General features: G+C 40.8%; 1 protein-coding gene across 13 annotated transcripts in view; it reads right to left on the bottom strand.

Annotated features, from left to right (window-relative positions):
- Nucleotides 1-27,859, bottom strand: part of KIF21A (kinesin family member 21A) — a 152,656-nt gene that overhangs the window by 44,921 nt on the left and 79,876 nt on the right. For 9 of the 13 annotated variants that reach the window (XM_075927522.1, XM_075927460.1, XM_075927474.1 and 6 more), the window contains 12 exons: nt 25,185-25,269; nt 22,789-22,903; nt 18,708-18,896; nt 15,801-16,000; nt 13,601-13,708; nt 13,056-13,124; nt 12,725-12,939; nt 11,851-12,004; nt 10,755-10,952; nt 8,165-8,266; nt 4,656-4,821; nt 4,005-4,025 (listed from right to left, as the gene is read on the bottom strand). In XM_075927522.1, coding sequence (XP_075783637.1) covers nt 4,005-4,025; nt 4,656-4,821; nt 8,165-8,266; nt 10,755-10,952; nt 11,851-12,004; nt 12,725-12,939; nt 13,056-13,124; nt 13,601-13,708; nt 15,801-16,000; nt 18,708-18,896; nt 22,789-22,903; nt 25,185-25,269 — 1,622 coding nt within the window. The remainder of the gene's footprint in view (nt 1-4,004; nt 4,026-4,655; nt 4,822-8,164; nt 8,267-10,754; nt 10,953-11,850; nt 12,005-12,724; nt 12,940-13,055; nt 13,125-13,600; nt 13,709-15,800; nt 16,001-18,707; nt 18,897-22,788; nt 22,904-25,184; nt 25,270-27,859) is intronic. The other 4 variants (XM_075927465.1, XM_075927480.1, XM_075927489.1 and 1 more) reach the window with 1 other exon arrangement.

The raw sequence follows: 27,859 nt of genomic DNA, 5'->3' as shown, positions 1-27,859 counted from the left end.
TGGGAGACCTGGATTTGAGCTTCTGCTCTAAAGGAGTCACAGCAGGTCAGCTCCAACAGGAGAGCATGAGTGATCTCCAAACCCCAGACCAAACAACAGTCTGGTGGTCAGGGCACTCACCTGGAATGTGGCTGGGAGATCTGAGTTCAAGTATCTGCTCCCAAAATCGGAACCAAATGACACATCAATGCCCTAGCTACTGGATGACTCTGTGGGGTGAAAAAACAAAAAATGGTCTGGTAGCACTTTATAGACTAACGAAACATGTAGATGATATCTTACATGTTTCGTTAGTCTATAAAGTGCTACCAGACCATTTGTTGTTTTTTTCTGTAACAGACTAACTCGGCTACCCCCTGAAGCTCTGTGGGGTGAGTCTTTCGATCTAGAAATTCCATCATTAGACCTGAGAAACCTCTTGGTGAAACTCTGAGCTAATCCCATATATTCCCATACTTTCTGTTTCAACAAATCAGCATTTTTCTGACAAAAAAAGTTGTATAAAAAAAATTCTCTACCAGCTCTAGTATCAATGTTATCCCAGGTTTATCTACATATTTATCAAAGTTCATACTTCTGAAAGAAATAGGAAGGATAACCCTCATCTGAATTACATACAGTAGTGAGTAAATTGGGGTAATATAAATACTGCCTTTTAGATTATCCATTTCCAAAAATGCTTCTACAATCACCAAAGACTTGTCAGCCGAAACTCAGGTGAAGCATCTCAACTTCTGTTTAGCAATATAACTTCAGCTATTGGATAAAAATATCAATACTACAAAGGCAATCAAATACAGGCAGTCCCTGGGTTACGTACAAGATAGAAACTATAGGTTTGTTCTTAAGTTGAATTTGTATGTAAGTCGGAACTGGCTCCAGATTCAGCCGCTGCTGAAACTGATCAGCGGCTGACTACAGGAAGCCCTAGGCAGAGTTGCTCTGCCCCCGGCTTCCTGGAATCAGCCGCTGATCAGTTTCAACAGCGGCTGAATCTGGACTCCCGGGACAGAACAGCTGGGGCACTGCCGGGTAGGTCCCCACAGGACCAACCCGGCAGCACCCCAAGCTGCTCTACCCCAGGCGTCCCGCAACAAAAGCCTGGTCTGCTGGGGGGGGCGCACTAGCTGCCCCCCCCCTCTTCCCGCAGCAGACCAGGGAGACCCGAGCAAAGCCGCGGAGGCGCAGAGGTCCCGCCACCTCTGCGGCTTTGCTCCTTTCTCCCTGCTGTGCTGGGGGAGTCCCCCGCAGCACAGCAGGGAGTCCCGAGCAAAGCCGCACAGGCGGCGGGACCCTGCTGCCCGTGCGGCTTTGCTCCTTTGCCCTGGAGCAAAGCTGCACAGGCGGTGGGGTCCCCCGCCTCTGCGGCTTTGCTCCTGTCTCCCTGCTGTGTCTTCCTCCTGTCTCCTTGCTGTATCGAAACTGATCAGTGGCTGATTCCAGGAAGCCGGGGGGCAGAGCAACTCTGCCTAGGGCTTCCTGTAGTCAGCCGCTGATCAGTTTCAGCAGCGGCTGAATTTGGAGCCAGTTCCGACTTACATACAAATTCAACTTAAGAACAAACCTATAGTCCCTATCTTGTACGTAACCCAGGGACTGCCTGTACTTGATTGCTTTTGTAGTATGTGCACAGCAGGGAAACAGGAGCAAAGCCACAGAGGCGGGGGATCCCACCACCTGTGCGGCTTTGCTCCGGGGCAAAGGAGCAAAGCCGCATGGGCAGCGGGGTCCGCCGCCTGTGCGGCTTTGCTCAGGTCTCCCTGACGTGCTGGGGAGTCCCCCCCAGCACACCAGGGAGACCCGGAGCAGCTTTTCTCGCCCCGGAGGATGCGGTGGCGGGACCGCTGCGCTCTTGGCAGTCCCACTGCCCGCGAGCTCTGGGGCGAGAAAAGCCCTGTTTGTAAGTGCAGATCCGACATAAGTCGGATCCGCGTAAGTCGGGGACAGCCTGTAACTGGAATACTACTTCAAATGATCTCCTTTCATTCCTCTTTAGATTGCAACGCTTCATAGAGCCTTCTATAAGTATTTCATTAATATGAGTCTGCAGAAGAGTGGAAAGAGAATGTTACAAAATAAAGGCCAGTAAATCAGAAGTGTGGTAGGAGGGAGAAAATACAGTGGGTAAAAAAATGAACAAACAAAAAAATAAAAAGCTTTGTTTGTGGATTCAATCGAGTTGTCATGTTACATTAACTCCTTTTTATGTTTGTTTTATAATCCAAGTGAGGCATTTCTTGATGCCTCTAATGACTTCATCTGTATCCAGGGGTGATAGAGAAAAAACTGAGGAAGGTTAGCACATGTATATTAGCTAGCATCACGGCTCAGCACTACTAGAGATGTGTGTACAGGTCTGATAGATACTGCTACTGAAGTTCTCTGAACAGCAGAACAGAAATGGAAACACATCTACAATGCAGCAGCTATAGGGACACTGACAAAGTTTTCTCTAAGCTGTGCGGTAGCATGGCCCAGCAGCTACTTGATGAGCCCTACCCAGAGCTGCCTTGCTAGGGGAGAAACACCTCTTCCTCAGCTGCAATTGCAGCTTCCTGCTGAGGACAGAGGAGCAAGTTCTCGGCCAACCAGTAGGGACGCTCGCTATTGGCTGGGAGAGACTCCCTGCTCTGTACTCAGCAGTAAGCTGCTGCTGTAGCTGAAGGAGAATTGCCCTTTCCCCAACCAGCCAGTTCAGCACATGGAGCCCTGAGCCTTTGGCTGAGTGGGGTTCATTAAGCAGCTGCAAGGCTGTACTACCGCACAGCTTAGAGGGAACCTTGGATACTACCTGAAGAAGAAAATGTGTCTTCACTTATTTGCTCAAAGCCTGACAACTTTACCTTGGCATGACTTTATTTCCTTACTACAAAATCAAAATACTACTGCTAATCTGTGTCACAGGAGTGTTGCAAGACAATGTACGTGTGCAAAGTGTTCTAAGATTATCTACCTACTTGTAGAAGATCTCTATATCTATTCTGATTTTGAACAGCTCTAGAAAAGTGCCTGAACTATGTTCCAGATGCCTTTGAACGATTAAAAATATATTCAAAGCTACGATAACTTTTGACATCATGCCTGACTGATTACTAGCTTTAAGCAACAACATACCGTATGTTGGTGTGGAACTTCAGCTGATGTAAAACTGTCACAGTGCCAATGAAAGCCAACAAAGCTATGACAGTTTAAATCAATAGACCTATAATAATGATGAGGACTTCTGCCGCCTTAAACACAAACCTGCTATGAACAATTACAGAATTGAATAAAATGCTTCCCTTGACACACATGGAATTTGTAAAAGACAATTTAATATAATTAGAAACTTTACAAAACTATACAGAAGAAACTGCGTATTTTGTGAAATATGAAGTGTTTCTGATGTATTCATTGACAGTGGCCACAATAATGTGGCAGTTTGGAGGATTTTAAAATGGTATTCCTTACCTTAATATATATTTTGTCACTTTAAAATGATCACCAAGTGCACAAAATTAACATAACAAATTAAAACTTGAATAAAAATGTAAAATAGTCTGTTATGCAGTGTATATTATACATATCCGGTAAAGTATTTAAGTTCAAAGATAAGTTATCTGAAAAAGGTCAAAAATTAATCACATGTTAAAAGTTATTTTTATGTCAAATACAAATATTATTTGTCACAATAACAGCAACAATAAAATGGAATGAAATACCCACTGAGCTGTATATCTTAGCATACTGTGCGCTCTCAAACAAATATATTAGGAACAAGTTTTAGCCACAGCCATGTTTGCTGCACTAACTTCATAAGTTCTAAGAATAAACTATTAGGAATTTTTTAAGTGTTGTCACTAAAAGAAAGTGTTTTTAAAGCTTGTGTGATAATGAGTATGTATACAAAATAGTACATGCAAACTGCTCACACACTCACAAACTCTAGGATGCTCCAGTTAGTGTACATGAACAATTAGTAACTCATGCAGCTGTAGAGTACACAGGAAGCTAAACATACTTACCCAGTGGTATGCTATCTAGGTCTGTGTAAATAACAGCAACAAGGAAACAAAAAGCAACACTCCAATCAAAACAGAGCCATTAAAAATCCCACATTAAACTATATTATTCATAGTTTAACCTAAGAGAAAGTAGAATAGATGCTGTAGCAGACATAGTACCTCCTTCAAAAGGTACAATTATGTGAAAAGAGAATGGGAACAAATATTTAGAATCTTGAGTTTAGAAGATTAAGTACCACCAAATTGTTCATATTAAATTTCTGTAGAAACAATAATCAGTACATTTTGAGTTTAAAAATGGTGGTAATAGTAACCTCCTTTGATCCTTCATTTTACTGCTACTTAAATATTACACTTGGGGTGACTAGACAGCAAGTGTGGAAAAAGTAGGACACCATTTTTTTGGAGGGGGTGGGGGAGGGGAGAATAGGATACAGTTGACTATATAACAAAGCCCCTAATATCATGACATCTGGTCACCCTAATTACACTTAATGGTTTGCATGCATGTCAAGTGTATATTTTTATATGTAAATTGTTAAAATACAGCATCTATTCAGAAAACGAATGTCCTACAATATCTATTACAACATGCATGAAAAGCAATCCTGACATGCAGAGTACTTCCCCTTTATAAAATGCCAAAAATACCTTGCAAAGCATGACCCAGCAAAGCATCAAGTTCGGGATTCAATTCTGCCTTCTCTTTCAGCATATGAAATAGCAGTTGGTTTTGAGTAGAACTTGTAATTTCTGTTTGCTTAAGGCGTCCTTCAAGAACCTTAATTTGCGCCTCCTTTTGAGCCGCCTGGAGACCCTATAGGAAAAATGACAAGTACTTAAAATATTCTTAAAAGAAATCAGTAAATGATAAATCTTACATATTACTTTAATTTCTGTAATTTAGTGGCCAATTTGAATCTGCTGTATTTCTTCATATGTCCAATAGATTAAAAGGTAACCAGTGGCCAAACTTTTCTGGATATCCTCTGTCCACTTTTCTGTTTCATCTTCTTTCCTTTGGGTCAAACTTTTTAGCATGCACACACCCAAGGAAATACTCTTTTTAGGCATCAGACAAATGTACAAACTGACTTAATCCCCAAGCATGAGGGATTTGTGCACTTAATAAAGCACAAGCAAAGTGAACAAAAACTTGGGCCTTAATTTTCCATAATTCAACCCTCTTATCTGTTGCCTTTTATATTACCTAACACACACACAAAAAACCCTATAAACTTCCAGGATCATCAAATGAACATTCAGTTTTCTCTGGAAAGCTCTTAGAACGTAACATACATAAGAATCCATTTTAGAAACAATTCATCATGAATGTTGACTTGTGAGGCTTATTTAGCTGGAAATAGAAAACTTATAGCAAGAGCTAGTCAAATAGAGAAAACTAAATAATTAAAAAGATACATCAATAAAACATGTTCTTGAATGTTTTTTCAAGGTCACAAGGAACTACCTCCATACATTTAATTGCCTACAGTGAGATGGGTTGCTGGAAATACAATTAAAACTATAAGCAGATACATCAGGAAATCCAGTTCCCCACATTTTAATTTTTCAGGCCATTCTTTCAATTCTGTTTTACCAAGAGAATCCTAGTAAGCCTTTCCTTCTTTGTAGTGAATAATTTTAAAAAAATAAATCAACAGCTTCTGGTGCATCCTGCCTTTGTGTGACCAAAAAAACCCCCAAACCCCCCCCCCCACACTCCCTCACCCAAAACACTAACAAAAAACAAGTGAGCAAGCATTCAAAAACTTTGACTCTACTACATGTTAATCGTCTAACAGGAGGAAGTGCAAATATAATAATAAAAAGTAAGAAGAGGAAGTTACTCACCTTGTGCAATAACTATGGTTCTTCAAGATCTGTTCCCTTACGAGTCCATTGTAGGGCCGTGTCCAGACTCAGGGGTTTTTTCGGGAAAAGTAGCCTTTTCCCGAAAAAACTTCCCCTGCGTCCAGACTCAAGCCGCGTTCTTTCGAAATTATTTCGAAAGAACGCGGCTTTTCTTTCGATGGCGGTAAACCTCATTTCACGAGGAAGAACGCCTTCTTTCGAAAGTTCCTCTTTCGAAAGAAGGCATTCTTCAATGTAAAAAGGCCGTCTTCGAAAGAGAGCATCCAGACTCGCTGGGTGCTCTCTTTCGAAAAAGCGGATTTCTCTTTCGAAAGATCCGCCTGCAGTCTAGACGCGATCTTTCGAAAGAGCCTCTTTCGAAAGATGCTTTCGAAAGAGCCTCTTTCGAAAGAAGCCTGCAGTCTAGACATAGCCTAGGAGACCATCTGTCTCTCTAATCAGGGATTTGTGGTAGTAGTGTCTGTTAAGCCTGTACATGCACTCTTCCTCCCTCATGGTCTGCCTCAAGACTCGCTGGCACTGAGTGGGTGAACCTCCCCCCCTTCCTTTGCTACCATAGGTAACTCCCAAGTAGAGGGGAAGAGAGCTGTATGCCAAAGACGACAGTGCCAACTACAACACCAAGGGTCAAAGCGCCAACTCTATAAGCAAGGAAGAGTTTCAAGCACTAATCTCTCTCCAGCTTAGTTCTGGGCTTGTAATTCCTACAAATACTGCAATGTCCTTCATCTAAACACTTGAGATAAGCTGTTTGAGGGTCCCGTCTGGACACAGGCTTGCCACGAGTGATGCAGTTCTTAAACACCACTCCATGCCCCAGTGGGAAACTCAAACAGAGAGCAAAAATGAACAAAACATGGGAGGGAGCCCCCCAACTAAAAACTATCAACTAACACTTAATAATAACAGCTAACTAACTATAAACAGAAAAAAAATGGGAAGAAATCAGCTAAGATTATCTTGCAGAGCAAGAGAACAAGTGTTCTGCTGAGTGTCACTGGCGGTAAGAAGGATTTGAGGGGATGGAGGGTCAACTGAACCCTATATATCGCACCATGCAGGTGCCACTCCAGATGGCACCATATCCAACTTGGAAGGTACCACTAGGTGAAAAACCTTCCAATGATCTTGCACACAGCATGTGCCCACACCTATTAGAATGCACATATGCAATCATTCATAGAAAAAAGCTAATTTATTTTCTCTTTCTTTCCTCTTTAATCCCAACCAAGTAAAAAATGAATCACTAAGGAAAAACAATAAAACCAACTAATACTTATGCTAATGACACAGATAAGGACAGGATAAATGCTTGCTTCCTTTGAGGCCAAAGGTGGTTGAGAAGGAAGTAAGGGGTGGGGATTGGGAGTTTAGAGATCCTCCAGACAGATCACGAGGGATGGACAGCAAGATCAATGGATACTGCTACCAAAAATCTTTATGTAATGCAGTGGACTACCCACACAGATACTACTCAAAGAATAAGTAGCTATCAACTAGTATTTGATGTTCTAGATACACCTCTGATATGTGAGGATGGGAAGCTAACACTCAGCTATACCTGTAGCTATTAAATATAGATTATAAAATGCCAATTATGCAGTGACCTCATTCACTTTGAAGTCATTATTCAATGGATTCTATACATTAAGAAAAAAGCCCATATTGCTGTTAAAAATCACATCTTATCAAGTGTGTATATTATATGGATCGAAAACAGCCAGCGAGCAATATGTAACTCCAGCTTGGTTATTAAAAAATAAAACTAGGTTACAGTTTTAAGAAACTTAAAGGATCCTTTGAACTTGTTTTCAGAAGTTCTAAGCACTCAGCACCATCCCTTGAAGTCATTGTGAACTGCCGGATGCTCAGCATTTTTGAAAATCAGCACACTTAAGAGTCTTAATAAGCAGTCAGGAACTTAACCTTAGGACTCCTATTTTTGAAAAAATGCTCTAGATAGGTCTAAGTGGTGCATTCTAATTCTCTTACTTCTTTACCATGACTAATCATAATGCTTGATTTTTTTGTGCAAGGCAAGGGGCAGAGAATAAACTACAATACTTTTTCCCTGGAAACAATTTGCAGCATGGAGGCATAGTTGAATATGCAGATTCTTCTAATTTGGCAGTATTTGAAACACTTGATATTGAAATGTTTTTGTGTTTTAGTCAAAGCATTTAGATCCAATATGCAAATATTTTGCAAAGCATTTAGATCCAATATGCAAATATTTTGCAAAATGCTTCACAAGAAAGTACAGTATACTTTATTCCCTGTGTTACCTTATTAATGCCCATTGTGAGGAAGTGATCAAGAAGATAACGAGCTTCTGTTAGCGTGCAGGCATTAATCACTGCAGTCACATCCAAGGTCTCACCTTCTTCCTACATGTACAACAGTAAAAAAGGTCAGGAAATCTGCATCCTAGTCAGAGGACATAAGTGCTGCTATATTAAGATATGAATTATATTAACTCTAAAGATTCAGTGTAGGATTTTCAAAAAATAATGATAGTCAATGATACATGTTCTCTTAACCTAATTAAAGCATTTTGGAAAATCCCATCTTTAAACATTTTAGACTCCCTTAGGAATCTCTTTATGTTGAAACTTCTTTATTAATGCCTCTGGGTTATATGACCCTGCATTATATTGATAAACTGGTCAAAAGTTCAAGGAACTATTTTCCTTGTATGAGGAAAACAGTGTGAGGATATGTCTACACTACCCTCCTAGTTCGAATTAGGAGGGTAATGTAGGCATACCGCACTTGCAAATTAAGCCCGGGATTTGAATTTCCCGGGCTTCATTTGCATGAAGCCGGCCGGCGCCATTTTTAAATGCCGGCAGTTCGAACCCCGTGCCGCGCGGCTACACGCGGCACGGAGTAGCTAGTTCCGATTAGGCTTCCTAATCTGAACTAGCTGTACTCCTCATGGAATGGGGAAGCCTAATCGGAACTAGCTACTCCGTGCCGCGTGTAGCCGCGCGGCACGGGGTTCGAACTGCCGGCATTTAAAAATGGCGCCGGCCGGCTTCATGCAAATGAAGCCCGGGAAATTCAAATCCCGGGCTTCATTTGCAAGTGCGGTATGCCTACATTACCCTCCTAGTTCGAATTAGGAGGGTAGTGTAGACATACCCTAAGTTACTGATGTAGTAACTAGGAATTCAGGAACAGACCAACCCTGCAAAAGAAGTAGTTAAGGTGAAGTTTTGAGACAGTACTAAGTAGAGTAGTTTAGACTGTGTGATACAGTCTGTACCAGCGTCCTAGAAAATTGTGTCTGGTCTTAAAAACACTTTGTTGTGTAATGCATTTAAAGAGGCAAACTGTATGATGCTTTCATTGATCCGGGTAATAGTCACATTTCTAGAAAAACAATTTTAACAGCTAGTTCCTAATGATTTCATCTCTGCTTAAAAGATTATTATTGGCAATTCAATCCCAGGTGAACAATAAATTTGTTTGATAATACAATTAATCACCTTTATCCTATTTTACACTATTAATATAATAAATTCCAAAAAACACAGAGTAATAGTTAAACTAAAAACAACAGAACTAGTTTATTTACAGAATAAAAGAAATGTAAGGCTGGAAGGAACCTTGAGAAGTCATCAAGGTCAGCCTCCAGCACTGTGGCAGGACCAAGTAAACCTAAATCAAATCTCACAGCGATATGTTCAACCTGTTTTTAAAAACATCTGATGATGTAGATTCTACAAACTTCTTTGAAGGTCTATTCCAGACCGTTACCATATAATTATAACATTTTTCCTGGTATCTAATTTAATAAATCTCTCTTGCTGCAGAGTAAGCCCATTACTTCTTGTCCTACAGTTAGTGGATTTAGAGAACGATTTATCACCATCCTCTTTATAATGCTCTTAACGAATCTGAAGATTTATCAGATTCCTGTGAATTTTCGTCTCAAGTCTAAACATGCCCAGTTTGTTTTTTTTTAAACTTTCCTTGACTTCATCCACATACTTCCTAAAGTGTAGAATGAAGAACTGGACACAGTACAACAGATGAGTCCTCAGCAGTGCTGAGTAGAGCAGAATAAATGCCTCCCATGTCTTACATAAATATTCCAGTTACTACATACCAAATATTAGCTTTTTTTTCCCCCCACCATTGCATCAGATTGCTGACTCTCATTCAATTTATGATTCACTCCAGATCCTTTTAGTACTACTACTTAGCCAGTTATTCCCCCATTTTACAGCTGTGTATTTGATTTTTCCTTCCTAAATAAAGTATTTTGCACTTGTCTTTACTGAATTTCATCTTGTTGATTTCAGACCAATTCTCCATATGTCAAGGTTGTTTTTTAATTTCTATTCCTGTTCTCAAAACTGCTTGCCAATCTTCCCAACTATAAGCCTACACTCCACTTTATTATCCAAGTACTGGACCCAAGGACCCCAATAGATATACCCTCCCTATTTGACAATGAAATATTGATATCTACTAATGTATAAGACAATTATCAAGTACAACATAAGTGTGTCTTCTGAATAAGACATAGACTATACTGTAACGGACAGCTGTGGAAGAAAGATTTAAATCTATGACTGTCACAAGAACCATAGTATTTAATACCAGCAAAATGAAGTATCAGCTTTGACATTTAATGGCCCTGCAATGTTAATTTACCTTATATAATCAAAACTAATACTTATATCTGAAAACTCCACTGTACAAACACTATCTCCTCAACTTATTTGAATTGAACAACATAATGTATGGGTTGCATAATGCATGAAACACCTAGGTAAACTTCACCACAGACTAAAATATTCTCAAGACTAATGCAATTTCCCAGGTGTACATGTTACTATTACTGAACCTTAGCACTTGACTTACCTTTGCTTCCTCCATCTGCACAATGTTTGCTTGGCAGTCAGAAATACTGTCATTGATGTAATCTATATTTGCAGTTAGTGATTCCATCTCCTCATTGATATTATGGACATTTTTGTCTACTTCTCCACCACCATCCTTGATGACTTTCTCCCTTTTTTTCGAAAGCTTCTCTCTTCTTTTTGTAAGTTCTTCACGTTGCTATTTCCAAGAGAAATTTTAAATGAAAATCTTGCACACTGAAGTAAACTATAATTTATATTCTTTATTTTTGTTCTTTTCTGGTTACATGGTACCCACAATGTACATGTGCAGAGGGAGAGAAATAGAGGATGCAAACAACACATGTATATGGTGCTTTTATATCCCGACACCTACAACATATTTGTTTTGTTTCTTACCTCAGTAAAATGTGACAGTTCTGGGTTCTATGTTGGGATTCAAACACTTCAAGCAATAAATCACTTTATGGCTGTGTCTACACTGACATGAATTTCCGGAAATGCTTAAAACAGAATAGTTTTCGTTATAAGTATTTCTGGAAAAAGAGCGTCTACATTGGCAGGCTGCTTTTCCGGAAAAGCGTCTGTGGCCAATGTAGACGCGCTTTTCCGGAAAAGAGCCCCGATCGTCATTTTCGCAATCGGGGCTTTTTTCCGGAAAAGACTACTGGCTGTCTACACTGGCCCTTTTCCGGAACAGTGTTCCGGAATAAGGACTTATGCCCGAGAGGGAGCAGTGTAGCTTTTTCGGAATAACGGCTGATTTTGTACAGTAGAGCGTCGTTGCTTTTCCGGAAATTCAAGGGCCAGTGTAGACAGCTCGCAGCTTATTCCGGAAAAGCGGCTGATTTTCCGGAATAAGTGGCCCAGTGTAGACACAGCCTATATGCTTGTGCCTACAAGGTGCCAAGCACCTCTGTGACCTATGGCCTAGACCAAAGCTTACTCTAGTCAGAGGGAGCCTTTTCATTAATTTCAGTTGGTTCTGAATCACTTTGGCCGATATGAAGAAGTAATTTTCTTATAAAAGAAAGTGTATCTGCTTTCTGCTATTTTCATGCAATAGCATGTAAGATAGTTCATAATAAATACCCCACCTTAAGTAGTCTATTCATATCTGTTTCCATATTGGAAATGGTCATTTTCTGCATAATGATGTCAGTCACTTTGCGTTCAAGTAATTGCCACTTCATCCTGGCTGCCTTTGAGGAATAAACTCTGACAGTTGTTCCTTTTCTTTGGTAGTTCTTCCTATGGTTAATTCAGAAAGCCACATTACTGAAAATAACTACGTGGTCCAAATCAGATTTTTGAAACTGCAAACTATCAATGCAAAATTATTATTATGGTTTAAAGGCAACATGACATTCTTCTCCAAACCCTGACTAGACATCCACCTACTCGTAATCAGTCCTCTTCCGACATACTTCATATCCTTTGGCACTTCAAAACATATGTCAAGTCCTGTAGCATTTCAATGGAGGCATCATACAGCTTCAAGCAATGATTTATAAAATGCTTCCATCATCAGAGGACCAGGTTCAATTAAATATACAAGTCTGCTTCAGAGTACAAATCCCAAACTATCAAGAACTTCACTGTGTTTGTATTTGTTTGTTTACCTGAGATTTTCTTTGTTCTTAAGAGAAATGTGGGTAACTGAACCACAGAGCACATTTTGCCGAGTATGGCACCCAAATTTTAAGAAATTTAGATTTTCAAATATTACTTGTTCTGTAATGACATTTTGTATTGTCCTACACTGTATAACAAAAATATGCCAGGTTCAATCCTGCTCTTGGTGAAATTAGTGGGCATAGGACCATTTTAAGGGACTAGGAAGTGACTTGAAATCGTAAATAGAACCCATTATAACATCTATCTAGATGTGAATGTGTGCTATAAATTATAAAACTGGAGAGGTAATGTTTTAGCTGTCATTTATAAGAAATATATATTTTTAACCTTTACCTGGTTCCATTTGTTGCGGTTACTGATAATGCTTGGACCCTAGCCACAGGAATTCGCATCTTCTGCTGTACTGCTGATTTTGATCCATCATAGTCCACAGATGACACACTAGAACTTGGTTCCTGAATAGGATGGTCTGGCAAACTCAGCTTACGACTCACCCTTCCAGCCGTTTTATCAGACATAGGCCTTACTTGTCGACGCAAAGCTGAAACCTGAAACAGCAGGACAAGACATAACCTGTGGGTTGCATTATAAATTCTATGTTATGACCACAAATTATGCAGATATCTATGATCTAACAGGACACAGCAATGATGTAAGACAATACCTCTTCTGTTTTGCGGCGTAGAACAACTTCTTGGTTTCTTTTCTGAGCTTCCAAAAGTTTGAGCTGATGCTGTGAACAATGACAATGAATCAGCCAAATATTTTTGTCTCCATCATTTGTCATTAGCAGTCTAACTGAAGAAGTTCAATATATATAATATAGGCTTACAAAACTGTTGTGGAAAAGGTGCAAAATCTTCTTATCCAAAATATGAAGATTATAATGGGAAAACAAACCTTCCTCAATACTTTGTTTGTCCCTATCAAACAAATAACATTCCTGGAGTGAAAGGGCAGGCAAAATTTTGCAAATAGCATTGACAGATCTACAATAAAGCTTTGTTTATTTTTACTACTTGAAGCCTGGGGGCAGACTTTCTACAATGCAACTAAAATGCATCAGGTGTCAACCAAAATCTTATTTAATTGTAAGAGGAGGGGATTGATGTTCAGATGGAAGTAGTATGACAAATTCCACAGAGTAATAACTATGTTTACTATTGTACAGAAAGCTTTATTAACATTCACATCTGAACTATATATTACCTCTCGCTTACGCTGCTCCTTTTTAAGCTGTGCAATCTCCCTGTTTCTTCTAGACTCTGTCATCCTGGCTTTTTCTTGCTCATCTTTCATTTGTTTCATCAAACGAACCTGCATAGAGACAATCTCTTAACCACCATAACAGAGAGCATTTACTTTAAATCAAAATGATTTCAGTCTCCCTGCATTCACATAAAAAGCATTTTCTTCACACTATAATTAGGGATGTAAGCAACTACTTGAGTATCATAGAATCATAGAATAATAGGACTGGAAGGGACCTCAAGAGGTCATCGAGTCCAGCCACCCGCCCTCAAGGCAGGACCAAGCTCCGTCTACACCATCCCTGACAGATGTCTATCTAACCTGTTCTTAAATATCTCCAGACAGGGAGATTCCACCACCTCCCTTGGCAATTTATTCCAATATTTGACCACCCTGACAGTTAGGAATTTTTTCCTAATGTCCAATCTAAACCTCCCCTGCTGCACTTTAAGCCCATTACTCCTCGTCCTGTCCTCAGAAACCAAGAGGAACAAATTTTCTCCTTCCTCCTTGTGACACCCTTTTAGATATTTGAAAACCGCTATCATGTCCCCCCCTTAATCTTCTTTTTTCCAAACTAAACAAGCCCAGTTCGTGAAGCCTGGCTTCATAGGTCATGTTCGCTAAACCTTTAATCATTCTTGTCACTCTTCTCTGTACCCTTTCCAATTTCTCCACATCTTTCTTGAAATGTGGCGCCCAGAACTGGGCACAGTACTCCAGCTGAGGCCTAACTAGTGCAGAGTAGAGCGGCAGAATGACTTCACGAGTTTTGCTTACAACACACCTGTTGATACAACCTAGAATCATATTTGCTTTTTTTGCAACAGCATCACACTGTTGACTCATATTCAACTTGTGGTCCACTATGACCCCTAGATCCCTTTCCGCCATGCTCCTTCCTAGACAGTCGCTTCCCATCTTGTATGTATGGAACTGATTGTTCCTTCCTAAGTGGAGCACTTTGCATTTCTCTTTATTAAACCTCATCCTGTTTACCTCTGACCATTTCTCTAACTTGCTAAGGTCATTTTGAATTATGTCCCTATCCTCCAAAGAAGTTGCAACCCCACCCAGTTTGGTATCATCTGCAAACTTAATAAGCGTACTCTCTATACCCAATATCAACATCATTGATGAAGATATTGAACAGTACGGGTCCCAAAACAGACCCTTGCGGAACTCCACTTGTTATCCCTTTCCAGCAGGATTTAGCACCGTTAACAACAACTCTCTGACTACGGTTATCCAGCCAATTATGCACCCACCTTATCGTGGCCCTATCCAAGTTATATTTGCCTAGTTTATCAATAAGAACATCATGCGAGACCGTATCAAATGCCTTACTAAAGTCTAGGTATATGACATCCACCACTTCTCCCTTATCCACAAGGCTCGTTATCCTATCAAAGAAAGCTATCAGATTAGCTGGCATGACTTGTTCTTCACAAACCCATGCTGGCTATTCCCTATCACTTTATTACCTTCCAAGTGTTTGCATATGATTTCCTTAATTACCTGCTCCATTATCTTCCCTGGGACAGACGTTAATAGTCAACTATATAAGCTTATAACTATAAGCTTAGGCTTATCGGGTAGTTGAGTCACTACTTAACTACTCTCTTGCCCCCCTCCCCCTTGCTGCCTCTGTATCAGCCTGTATCAGCTGCCTTAAAAGCCAATTCCCCCCAGCACCGGCTTCGTAGTGGTGGATGTGGGGGAGAAGGGAAGGCAGAGCCCAGCAGGCTCTTACTACAGTTAAAATGCAGAGCGGCAGCAGCCTGGGAGCCAGTGTGAGCTGGGACTGCTTAGACCCAGCTTGTGCTGTCTCCGGGACTAACCTCACTGTGGCTCTGCAATTTAAATGTAGTAGGAACCAGGCTGCCTGCTCACCTGGCTCCTACTACATTTAAACGGCAGAGCCACAGCGGAGAATAGCGAGCACCCTCCCTCATCGACTAATTGAGTAATCAATGGAAATTCCATCAACTATTCGATTAATTAACCACTACTTAACATTCCTAACTATAATCTCCTATAACTATTCTGTACTTTCAGACATTTACCTCCTCACAGATATACATTTTTCTTCTGTCATGTGATAACAAGAAAACAGCTCTCAATCCCTTTTTCATTGAACAATATTAAAAAGGAAAACCTTAGTTTTTTTCATCTCAGTCACATCCTGCTGCAGTTTCTTCAGCTGCTTTTCATACTGAGACTGATTTTTAAGCATTCGTGCATGCTCTTTCTGAGCAGTCTGAAGTCTTTGCAGTTCTTTATTCATGGTTTGGAGCTTTTTCTCATATTCTGACTTAATTTTTTTTGCTTTTTCTTCTGAACAGGACTCCATGGAACCTAAATAAAAAGGGGAATTCCTATCAGCTAATTTGCTGAGGATATATCTTCACTTTGTCAATACTGCATTACCTGCTCACTCAGCAGCTGAAACAGTTGCCTCCGATCATCTTTAGCTATTTAAATTGTCATTTTGCTTCACTGCTATGAAGTCTTTGCCCAGGACTAGTAACTTCTATAGCTTTAGGCAATGTATAAAGTACTAACACAATCACTTTATACACTTAATTGATTTCTAATTTTCTAACTGAACAACAAAGGCAGGTCATTCCAACTGAGTGCAATGATGACACATGCATAAAATGAAAAATAAAAACAGAATTCCTTTCTGCTTTACTGCAAACATTGGACACAGGAGTTGGAGATTCTAAGCAGTCTGGTCTCACTTCTCTCACCTTCCAACACCCTAGCTCACCCAAACAAAAATGGACAGAAAACTAATCATGAAAGCCAACTTTGACCTCTTCTGGCCCATGCAACACTGGCAGAATCTTAAAGACCTCAATTCAATATGACTGGTAGACTTAATAGATTAGGGATGTCAACAGTTTACTGGGCTATAAAGTGGGTCTGAACCTCAAATGATAAGTAACCGAATCCAATAATTGAACAAAATATTAATATACAATAAAAATATAGCCAGTAAGGTCTTTTCTGAAAGATAATTAGAAACTAGAGATTAATATCATAATGTATTAACACTAAATGAGAAAATATGGATACTCAATTATGCTTCAAAGTTTGTCACAAAATGCAGGGAGAAACAAGATTTTCCCCAGACAGGAGAAGGCATGATCAATAAAAGCAATGGAAGCCCTATTTACATATGAATCAACAGATGTATGAGATGTCCACAGGAAGGAAAGAAAAGCAGGAGGTCATCCTGGTGTGTCTAGACTACAGGATTTTTTCGAAAAAAGTGGACTTTTTTGAAAAACTTCCCCTGCATCTAGACTGCTGCTGCGTTCTTTCGAAAGTAAATCGAAAGAACGCAGCAGTTTTTTCGACTGAGGAAAACCTCATTTTACGAGGAAGAACGCCTTTTTTCGAAAGTGCTCTTTTGATAAAAGGTGCTATATAATGCAAACTGCTTTTCCGAAAGAGAGCATCCTGACTGCCTGGGTGCTTTCTTTCGAAAAAGCGGCTTGCTGGAAAGTACTGGTTGTAGTCTAGACACTCTTTTTCAAAATAGGCTTGCAGCCTAGATGTAGCCCAAGTCTAGGGACAAAACAGTGAGTTTGGGAAGAAATAAGGAGAAAGAAGAGGCTAACTTGGCATCTATCACTGGATGGGCACCAGGGGCCAGAGCCCTTGCAAACTGAGAAAGCCAGGACCTTCAAACAAGTGGGTTGAACTGAATATGAGTGAGAAACCTGCTTAAATAAGATCTTTCACTGTAGAAGGCAAAGGAAACCAGAACTTGTACTTCTGTAGGTGGTTCTGACCAAGGGAAAAAGTCAGTCATGGCTGGAAAAAAAGATTGGCAGGAAATCTACTGTGAACCTGGGCTGCAGAGTTATGTCTTGGTCACTAAAAGGTGTATTTTACTTTTATGTGCTTGTGACCATTCTCACTTTCTCTCTCCTACTTGAGTTTACTTTAAATTCTTTTAGATTAAACACTCTTGTTTTACTTTTATTCTAAATCAACCCAGTGCTGTGTTTGACTTGAAGTGAGTATCAACAACAAGCTGTTCTACTTTTGCCTCTTTAAAGGAGCAATAAACTTTATTACTCCTCTGAATGTTCTAGGAATTGGCAGGTTATTTCAGGGCAAAGGGTTCTGAGGAAATTTGGAGCTCGGAATATATTGGGGTCACTTGGCCAACAGAAACTAAGTCTGGTAGAGCCCAAAAGGCTATGCTGAAACAAGCAGGTTTCTGGGGTAGTTACTGAATCAGAACTGCACCACACACATGTTCATGCATGCTAGTCTGCTGGCTGTGATCTTCCAGAGAAGGAACTACTGCAGCAGAACACTGTAAGGCACTCAGAGCTACAAGACAAACACAACCTCTCACTGGTCTGCATTACACTCTAAAACAGGATAGGGGCATGCATCACTAATTGAACCAATGAACTCTTGTTATGCTACCTCTAGACTACAAAGAAAAGTCAGAAAAAGATATGCAAACTGCAATTTGCATATCTTTTTCCGCTCTTCTTTCAAAAGAGGCTTTTCCGAAATTTGGCGCGTCTACATGGCACCAAATTTTACAAAAACCTGCTCTTTCAAGCCATCCCTTCTTCCTCATAAAACAAAGTTGACAGGGATGGTGAAAGAACGTGTCCACTTTTTTGGAAATTTTTCTGAAAAAGTGGACATGTCCTTTGGATGTAGCATTGCCCAGAAAAGCGCTGCAGTCTAGATAAAGCCTTAGAGTGGCTAAAAGGAAAAGGAAAGAAAAAACTATTTGAATTGAAGTACTAGATTTTTGACTTCCTTTCACACACTCACAAGAAGTTAAAAATACCTCTTCATCTACCCTTAGTACAAAACAGCAATAAATAAAGACTTAAAAACTAGCATTACTAAAATCGAGAAATTAACAATTATTAGAAAATTATGACCCTAGTTAGCAGTTAATTTTCAAGTAATTTCTCCTCTCAATTTTGACACAATGTGTGTGGGGGGGAGAGAAGTAATGAATAAATTTGTCTCGAAGATAGTGGAGTAAAATGATTTAAATAAAAATTACGTGTCTTACCCAGGTTTTGAAGAACCTGATCTCTTTCAAGCTGAGTGTCTCGAATCTTATGCTGTAGCATCATTAGCTTTTCTTCATATTGCTTTTTCAGAGTCTGTAGTCTTCTTTGGCTGTTCTCTAGCTCATCTATCAGCTTTTGTTTTATGGCAATTTCACAAGTGATATTCGCTAAATCTGCCTGAAAATTTTCTAAAAGAAAAAAAAAAAAATTAGATGCTAAAAATGGAGGCACTCAGAAACTATGGCATTGAGGACCATATAAACATTTATACAGATACCTACTGTAACTTTAAGGTACTCTATATAATGGCATTGAAACATTTTGTCAAAAAGCCCAGGATTTTGAAAAGCCACATTATTTGTCATGCTGGATCTGCACCTGGGTAACCAATTTCCGAGATTCAGAAAAAATACAAAACAGCTTCTCCTCATCCCACACCCACTCTGTGAAATACAGAATTGAGTAAGATGATTGGAAAGTTCATCAGATCATTGCTATTTTTGTTGCAACTGTTTACACGCAACTCCCACCTCTGAAATACCTTTGTCTCCCTGAGTTTGGCTCACAGAGCCTGCTAGATTTCCTTCAGCTCAAGAGCTGGGGAAACTTCTAACAGCAAGCTCAGGAAAGTGTAGGGAGAAAGTTTGGATTGGTCAGTGAATCTTAGGTGGCATCCTTTACTGAGCTGCTGAAAAGGTATATCCTATCTCTAGAGAGAAGTTAGAAGCCGTCTCAATCAAAAGGTAGGGAGTCCCCTTTCCCTGACTGCAGTTAGGTTTATAAGGTTTAAGGGGAATATATTTGACCCAATGGGCCCTTGCTTCTCATGTTTTGCTCAGGAAATAAGTTACAGGCAGTCCCCGGGTTACGTACAAGATAGGGACTGTAGGTTTGTTCTTAAGTTGAATTTGTATGTAAGTCGGAACTGGTACATATTGTAGGGGAAACTCTAGCCAAACATTTCTCCAGAGCTCAGTTTTATTCTCCCACACCTCACTTCTCTCAGTCCTTTATTCTCAAGCTGAGATGTCTGCTAAGAAAAGCCGCTCCGCATCTCCCTGGTCTGCTGGGGGAGGGGGGGGGGAACGCTAGCTTCGCATCTCCCTGGTCTGCTGGGGGGAAGCAGCTAGTGCGGGGTTGCCTCACCCCGTTTGTAAGTAGGGATCCGATGTAAGTTGGATCCATGTAACCCGGGGACTGCCTGTACCACATTCCTTCTACAATGCCGAGACAAGGCAGAACTGGGGCGGAGGAGGAGGGATAAAATCAAATCAGTATCTTAGAAGCCTGTATACAAATGCAAGGAGTATTCACAGGAAATAAGCAGGAAGAACTTGAAATGCTAATAAATAAACACAACTATGCCATAGTTGGTATCACAGAGACTTGGCAGGATAATACACGATTGGAATATTGGTATAAAAGGGTACAACATGCCCAGGAAGGATAGGCAGGAAAAAAGGGAAGAGGTGCTGCCCTGTATATTAAAAATGCATACACTTGGACTGAGATGGAGATGTACCTAGGAGACAGACTTGTTTAGAGTCTCTGGGTTAGGTTAAAAGAGATAAAAAACAAAGGTTGATGTCATGCTAGGGGTGCGCTACAGACCACCTACCCAGGCAGAAGAAGTGGTTTTTTTTAAACAACTAACAAAATCATCCAAATCATAGGATTTGGTGGTGATAGGAGACTTCTACTATCCAGACATATGTTGGGAAACTAACACAGAAGGGAACAGATTATCCAAAAAGTTCTTGGACTGCATTGGAGACTTTTTTTTTTATTTCAGAAGGTTGAGACAGTTACTAAGAAGGAAACTGTTCTAGATTTGATATTAACAAATAGGGAGGAAATGGCTGAAAATTTGAAAGAGGAAGGCAGCTAGGGTGAATTCATGAAATCATAGAGTTCATGATTCTAAGAAATGGTAGAAGGGAGAACAGCAAAAGAGAGACAATGGATTTCAGGATGGCAGAAACTCGGTAAATTCAGAAAGCTGGTAGGTAAGCTTCCATGGGAAGGAAGACTAAGAGGAAAAACAACTGAAGACAGCTGTCAGTTTTTCAAAGGGACATTATTAAGGGACCAAAAGCAAACTATTCCACTGCATGGGAAAGACAGAAAGTATGGTAAGAGACCACCTTGGCTTAACCAGGAGAACTTACATGAAATAGAAATAAAAATAAAAAAGGACTTGTATAAGAAGTGGAAACTAGGTCAAATTACAAAGGATGAATATAAGTAAACAACACAGGTATGCAGGGGCAAGATTAGAAAGGCAAAGGCACAAAACAAGCTAAATCTAGCTAGAGACATAAAAGGTAACTGGAAAACATTCTACAAATATATGAGAAGCAAGAGGAAACTTGGAAATAGCAGAGGTGCTTAATGACTTTTTTGCTTCCATTTTTACCAAAAAGATTGATGCTGATGGGATACCGAACGTAGTGACTGATAATGGAGATGGGGTAGGTTTAGACGTTAAAATATAAAAAGAACAAGTTAAAAATCACTTGGAAAAGTTATATGTCTGCAAGTCACCAGGGCCTGATAAAATGCATCCTAGAATATTCAAGGAGCTGATAAAGGAGATATCTGAGCCTTTAGCTATCATCTTTAAAAGCTGGAGATACCAGAAGAGAGATACCAGAAGACTGGAAAAGGGCAATAGAGTGCCCATCTACAAAAAGAGAAATAAGAACAACCCAGGGAATTACAGACCAATCAGGTTAATTTCTATGCCAGGGAAGATAATGGAGCAAGTAATTAAGGAATTCATCTTCAAACATCAGGAAGATAATAACGTGATAGATAATAGCAAGCACGGCTTTATAAAGAAAAAATCATGTCTAACCAATGTAACAGATTTTTTTAATAGGATAACAAGTCTCATGGATAAGTGAGACATGGTGGACGTGACATATCTAGAAATATTAAAGGTCAATTAATTGAATAGTCGATTAACCTCATGAATTCTCATCGGTTCCTCGACTATTATACAGTTCCAGAGGCGGGGCTAGAAGCCAGTGCACTCCACCCCCACTCCTGAGGACCCCCCGCCACTCTGCGCTGCTGCCTCTGTATCTGTATTGTGTCCAGTTATGGGCACCAGATTTCAAAAAAGGTGTGGAGAAACTAGGGATGGTCCAGAGAAGAGAAACAAAAATGATTAAAGGTCTAGAAAACATGAACTATGAAGGAAGACTGAAAGAACTGAGCTTGTTTAGTTTAGAAAACAGAAGACTGAGGGGGGACATGTTGCAAGGAGGAGGGAGAAAAACTGTTCTCTTTGGCCTTTTATGATTTAAGGCCTCTTTGGCCTTAAATTGCAGCAAGGGAGGTTTAGATTGGACATTAGGAGAAACTTCCTAATTGTCAAGGTGGTGAAACATTGGAATAAATTGCCTAGGGAGGCTATGGAATCTCCATCACTGGAGATATTTAAGAGCAGGTTGGATAGACATCTGTCAGGGATGATCTAGACAGTGCTTGGTCCTGACATGAGAGCAGGGGACTGGACTTGATGACCTCTCAAGGTCCCTTCCAGTTCTAGTGTTCTATGATTCTGTGATTCCACTGGGCTAAAGAACAAACTTCGGGGAACTACAGCAGGGCAATTCAGGACTTTTGCAGTAAGATATAAAGAAATCCAAAGAAACATGTCCTCAGAGTCCACAGAAGGGAACAGCAGAATAGACAATACACAGAATACTACTGATAGAGGATTCAGGAGATACTAAGCATGCTTCCTTTCCTGCCACAGGGAAAGAACCACAAACGGTAGTCATCCTGGAAAAGCAAAGTGTAAGGAAAGTGGTATTTACAGCTAACTGGCATATCACAGCAAATGCCAGCTTTAAAAATTATGTGGATTTCCTTCTCGTGCACAGCTTCATGAACTAAGTTTGTCTACAGAGCAGTGTCCGGATGAGCTGCCCCCACAATGCACTACCAGCCTCGCTCACAGATTAATCAGTCTCCGGGGCCTATGAAACAGCATCATCTATGCCAAAAATATGGGGTTCCCAGACAGAACAGATTTTTTACAAATTCTGCACAAATGTGAACAGATGTCACCTTTTTCATCTAAGTCAGAATCAGATTCATCTGAGCTTTCAACAACTTCCATGTCATCATCTTCATCTTCATCTTCTTCCTCATCCTCATGATCACTTATTTCTTGAATTTCTTCCTACAAGCAAAGGAGGGAAAACTTAGTCCAAATCTACATTTAACCACTTCTCTTTGGGTATGTCTACACTACAGTGTTATTTTGAAATATCTTATTTCGAAATAACGCATCTAGACACAAAATGAATTTTGAAATAGAACGTCCACACTGATAGGATGCTGAATCACATTTAAGGTGGGCTGGAACCAGTTCTGGAAGGGCATCAGGTCAGGAGTTAGCCTCAGACAGCAGCCACACAAGGTATCGGAGACATGTGTTTAAAGTGATCCCTCCGGACAGCCGGTTCTATGGCTTCCCTGCTTGCTTTCCTACCTCGATGAGGGATAGCGACAAATTTTTTCACTGCGTGCTCTGGTTGCCTCATTCAGGACACCACAACACTCTGCAGCATGGAGCTCGAGCCGCCCCTGGGCACTCTGGTGCTTCTCCTGGGCCTGTTGCTGTGAGCCTGGCAGCACGTTCTGCAGGCAGTAACAGTCTCCCTGGTGTGCCCCACTTGGGGCTTGTGACTCATTCCTCCCTCACATTCTTCCACTTACCCCTCCCTAACCCCCCTTTCTGCTGCACAATAAGAGAGACATGTGATCATTACAACAAAGCCTCATTATTGAACAAAACTGGGGTGGGGGGGGAATGAAACTGAGGTGAGACTGGGGAAAGAAAATGGGAGAAAGGAGGAGGGAGGGTGGGAGAGGAAAACTTGGGAGGAGGGAGCTGGCAGGTGGAGGCAAGGGGAAGAAGGGGGAGGAGAAACTCAGGGGGGTCTCGCTGGCCCAACTGTCTCCTCCTAGCACCACGGATGTGGGGGCCTTGGCGTCTCTGGGGGTTTGAGGAGGGTGGGGAGCAAGAAGCAGGAGGAGGAGGAGGAGTGGGAGGAGGAGCGGTAGCTGGGGAGGCAGCAGGGGCTGGAGCAGCAGGAGGCAGCAAGCTCTGTCACAGGGTCGATGACTACCTGGGGGGCACGGACTGTCCTGTACCTCAGGATGTTGTCCAGGGCATCAAAATAGGGGCAGGAGTCTGGGTCTGCCCCTGGTTAGGAGTTGCCCCCTGTCGCCCTGGCATATGCCTGCCGCAGCTCCTTTATTTTCATGCGAACCTGCTCCTAGGTTCACATGTGGCCTTTAGTGGGCAGGCTGCCAGCCATCCGCCTGTAAATGGTTGCGTTCCTCCGTCTAGTGTGGAGATCATGGATGTTGGAGGCATCCTCTCAAACCTGTATTAGGTCCCTGATCTCCGCACTGGACCAGGCAGGTGCCCACCTTTTCCAGCCCCTGGCAAACTCCTGGGAGCTGGCAGACTGGTCCTGAGGAGCGCTGGAGGGCTGGCTGGCAGTGGCTGCCTGGCTCATGACCACTGGGTCAGTGTCAGGTGCAGTGACTGCTGGCTCTGGGCTGGCAGGCTTGGAGCTGGCACAGGCACTGTGGCCAGACTCTACCCCTTTAAGGGCTTGGGGGGTGACGGAGGGGAAAGGAGTGTGATGGCGCGTTGGGGTTTCCCCATCTCCTGCACCCCCATAGTGGCACGAACAGACTCCACCAGCCAGTAGAATAGAGGAAGTTTATTGCTTCTCCAGGATACAGCACAGCACAGATGTAATCTGGTTACAGGAACTGGGGGTAGGAGGTCTCAGTGCCCCCCCTTGAAATGGGGGGTGGCTGGGCCCTACAATCCCAGCCCCCCTCCCTATCTCCTTCTCCCCTGCTTCCCAGACCAAAACTACCACTCTCTTCCAGCCCTGCCTCCCAGCCAGGGCTCCACTCCGCCTTCTTCCCATTGTTCCACTCCCTGGGAGATAACTGGTAGGACAGGTTTGGAGCCCCCTTGCATAATGACTCATCCCATACCCTGCTGGGCCGTGCTACAGACAGCAGAGGTCACCCACAGCCCACTGCCCAGCATAGCAACCAGCAAGGTACCCCCCACTACGTCACAAGGAGTTTTCTTGGTTTTGCCCAGAGTGGCCACCAGGGCACCCTGGGAAGGGCTGGAGGCCCCCTATTTCGAAATAAGCGTCTACCCAGCGCTTATTTCGAAATAGCGCAAATTTCAAAATTGCTACTCCTGGTGGAATGAGGTTTACCAATTTTGAAATAAGCCCTCCACTATTTCGATTTAATTTAGAAATAGCGGTTTGGCTGTGTAGACATTGGCAAAATTATTTCAAAATAACAGCTGTTATTTTTAAATAACTTTGCTGTGTAGACATACCCTTTGACACCAATATCAACTTGAAAGTACATGGAAGTAAATCAGACTAGTATATCATCCTTTAAGTACTTACCACTTCCAATTCATTATTCTCCCTCTCAGAAATACTTTTTTCATCTCTTTTCTCCTGTTCATTGTCTGGGTTCTCCTCTTTAACGCTATTAAAAGAAAGTGTGAATGCTAGATTAGCTCATTGACATTATTGTAGTATTTTTTCCCCTAAGCCGGTAACCTGCCCTAAGCACTTGTAAAAACATAATGCTCCAGAAAAAGAAGAAAAAAAAATTAACTAGCCAGGAAAAACACCACTTCTATACCTCCACAGATAATATAATGCCTTGATTTTTATTATCATTATATAATCTTAGCTTATACTAGGAATGTGAATAGTTAACCAGTGGCCTGGCACAGCCTCTAGCCCAACATAGGCAGAGGGCTGCTCTAGCCCAGGAGGACCCACTATGGGCTGGGGTTTCACCAACCTAGCTGCAGCTGGTGGAGGGATGACTGCAGTCTGTCTGCCCCCATTTAAGCAGTTAACTGGCTAAATGTAATGCTGTAAGGAGATAACTGATTAAATGGGGTTTTATATCCCTAGTTTATACAACACTATTATTGATTATAAAATAATGTTAGATTTACCTTTAGAATATTTAATTTTATAACTAGAAATTTAAGTAGCTGGAAAAAAACATATACCATAGCAGTCCCCTCGGAATAGAAATTGCAATGTAGCCCCTGTAATTTTTACTAAGTACACTAGAAGAGTATTTAGTGTGTGATTTAGCATACAGCAGATTTTCTTGCACTGTCTAATCTGTCATACTGTTTATCATCTGCAAACTCAGGCATAAGGCCTGAAAAACAGAATCCAAACTTATTAAAACTTAATTGCTTTTTGGAGCCTATACATTAAAACATGCTCAAAGTAAGCATTGATATGCAGCTGGTCCCCGAGTTATGAACGCATCAATTTACGACCGTTCATATTTACGACCAACCTCCTATACAGCCGGAATCCAAATTATGAACGAAATCCGCACTTACGAACAGCGCGGCCGTATGTCAGTGAATGTAATCTGACTTACGAACACATCGAGTTATGACCAAGTACTTGGAACGTAACTCATTCGTTAGTCGGGGACCAGCTGTGCTATAAAACATCATAAGAAACCCTGAATAGGAATTTTGCCATAGGACACTATTTCAAAAAGCAACTTTTTCATTTGTCAAGCAGGCATTTTAGATTTTTTGGAAGAACATTTACATTCTTCTTGCATTTAGAATATTGTTCAATCTTACTTGCATGTCACACATCTCTTTCCTCTCTTGAAAATGTGAACTGTAATGACTGGTGTATTAAAACTGACTATTATAAGCACAACCATTAGAAAAGAGAATTATATTCTACTTCATTCTTTTAAGTGGCAGGTTATGATGGAAAAGCAAAATTCACAGTTAAAAGTCAAGTACCCAATTCCAGTTACTTCATTTACAAATACTTAATTCACTCTACAGCTAAGAAAAAGGGGTCATTTAGCATATTATAATCTAAACCCATCATTATTCCTCTTCTTTCAGGTTCCACAGCTTCTACCATCACCTGGGCTGACTGTCTTCTGAAGATACCCAACACATTGTGATATAACAGTTGTTCTAGAGGCCAATTGAAATTAGCTCACTGCAAGCAGGGCAAATATTTCTTAAATATATTCCATGTCCTTTCCTCATATAAAATTCTCAGTGGGGTGGCCATGTTAGTCTGTAACTTTAAAAGCATCTAGTAGCCACTCAAGCTCATCTGAAGAAGTAGGCTTTGCCCACGAAACCTCATGATACTGTGTGTGTATGTGTGTGTGTGTACATATTATACACACACACAAAGACTATATATAGTCTCTACGGTGATACAGGACTACTTGTTCTTATATCATATATTCATTTTTGAACATGTAATTGCCTGAAAAAACACATTTTATGTTAAAAATTCAACTTTTTATTTATTCATTTTTGTTAAAAATTCAACCCTGTCTGAGTGAATCTGACTTTCCAGTACAGATTTATAAGTAATATATGCTGAAGCATCAGCTCAAACATAAGCAACAGACTGGACATTACAGAACCAAAAATAATTATAGTTTTATGTAAATTTGCTGATCATCATTCAGTCTGGCAACTGTGGATACCAGCACATTCATGAAGTGCCTGGTATTTGGTACAAGACTTTTCATAAATCAGATATAAATTGTGCTTCTAACTGTAACTATATATATGGCACTATCTTACACTGCAGATCTGTTTCCCACACATATTCAGAGTTTTAAATGTTTAATTTTACTCCTGTTAGCAATGTAGAGCTAGCTGTATTCTGTTCTGGTCCATGCTTCATTAATAGAACTATTTACAAAACTACAATTGTAGAATCTTTATTGCTGACAAGAACCCAGCTTGACTTTCAGATTCCAGGAAGGAATCTGCAAGGCTGATGGCTTTCTTGAAATTTCAATCACACACCACTGAAATTAAAAGAAATTTTGTACTGACTTTAGTGAAACATGGATCAAGCCCTATGAAAACAATTTTTGCCTGTTTTAATCTCACTCCATACATTTCTTATTGGGAATCATTATTACCCTACACACACAGCTGGGATGAACACCTGACTTTCAGAATTTAAGAACTTCTTAACCTACCATTACTGGGGACTGCAAGAATGATGTCTGCAGCTATTCTCAGGGTACATTTACA

The sequence above is a fragment of the Pelodiscus sinensis genome, chromosome 1, assembly GCF_049634645.1.
Source record: "Pelodiscus sinensis isolate JC-2024 chromosome 1, ASM4963464v1, whole genome shotgun sequence".
In the NCBI taxonomy this organism is placed as follows: Eukaryota; Metazoa; Chordata; order Testudines; family Trionychidae; genus Pelodiscus; species Pelodiscus sinensis.
The sequence above is the reverse complement of the archived record's forward strand: the minus strand, read 5'-3'. Positions and strand labels throughout refer to the sequence as shown.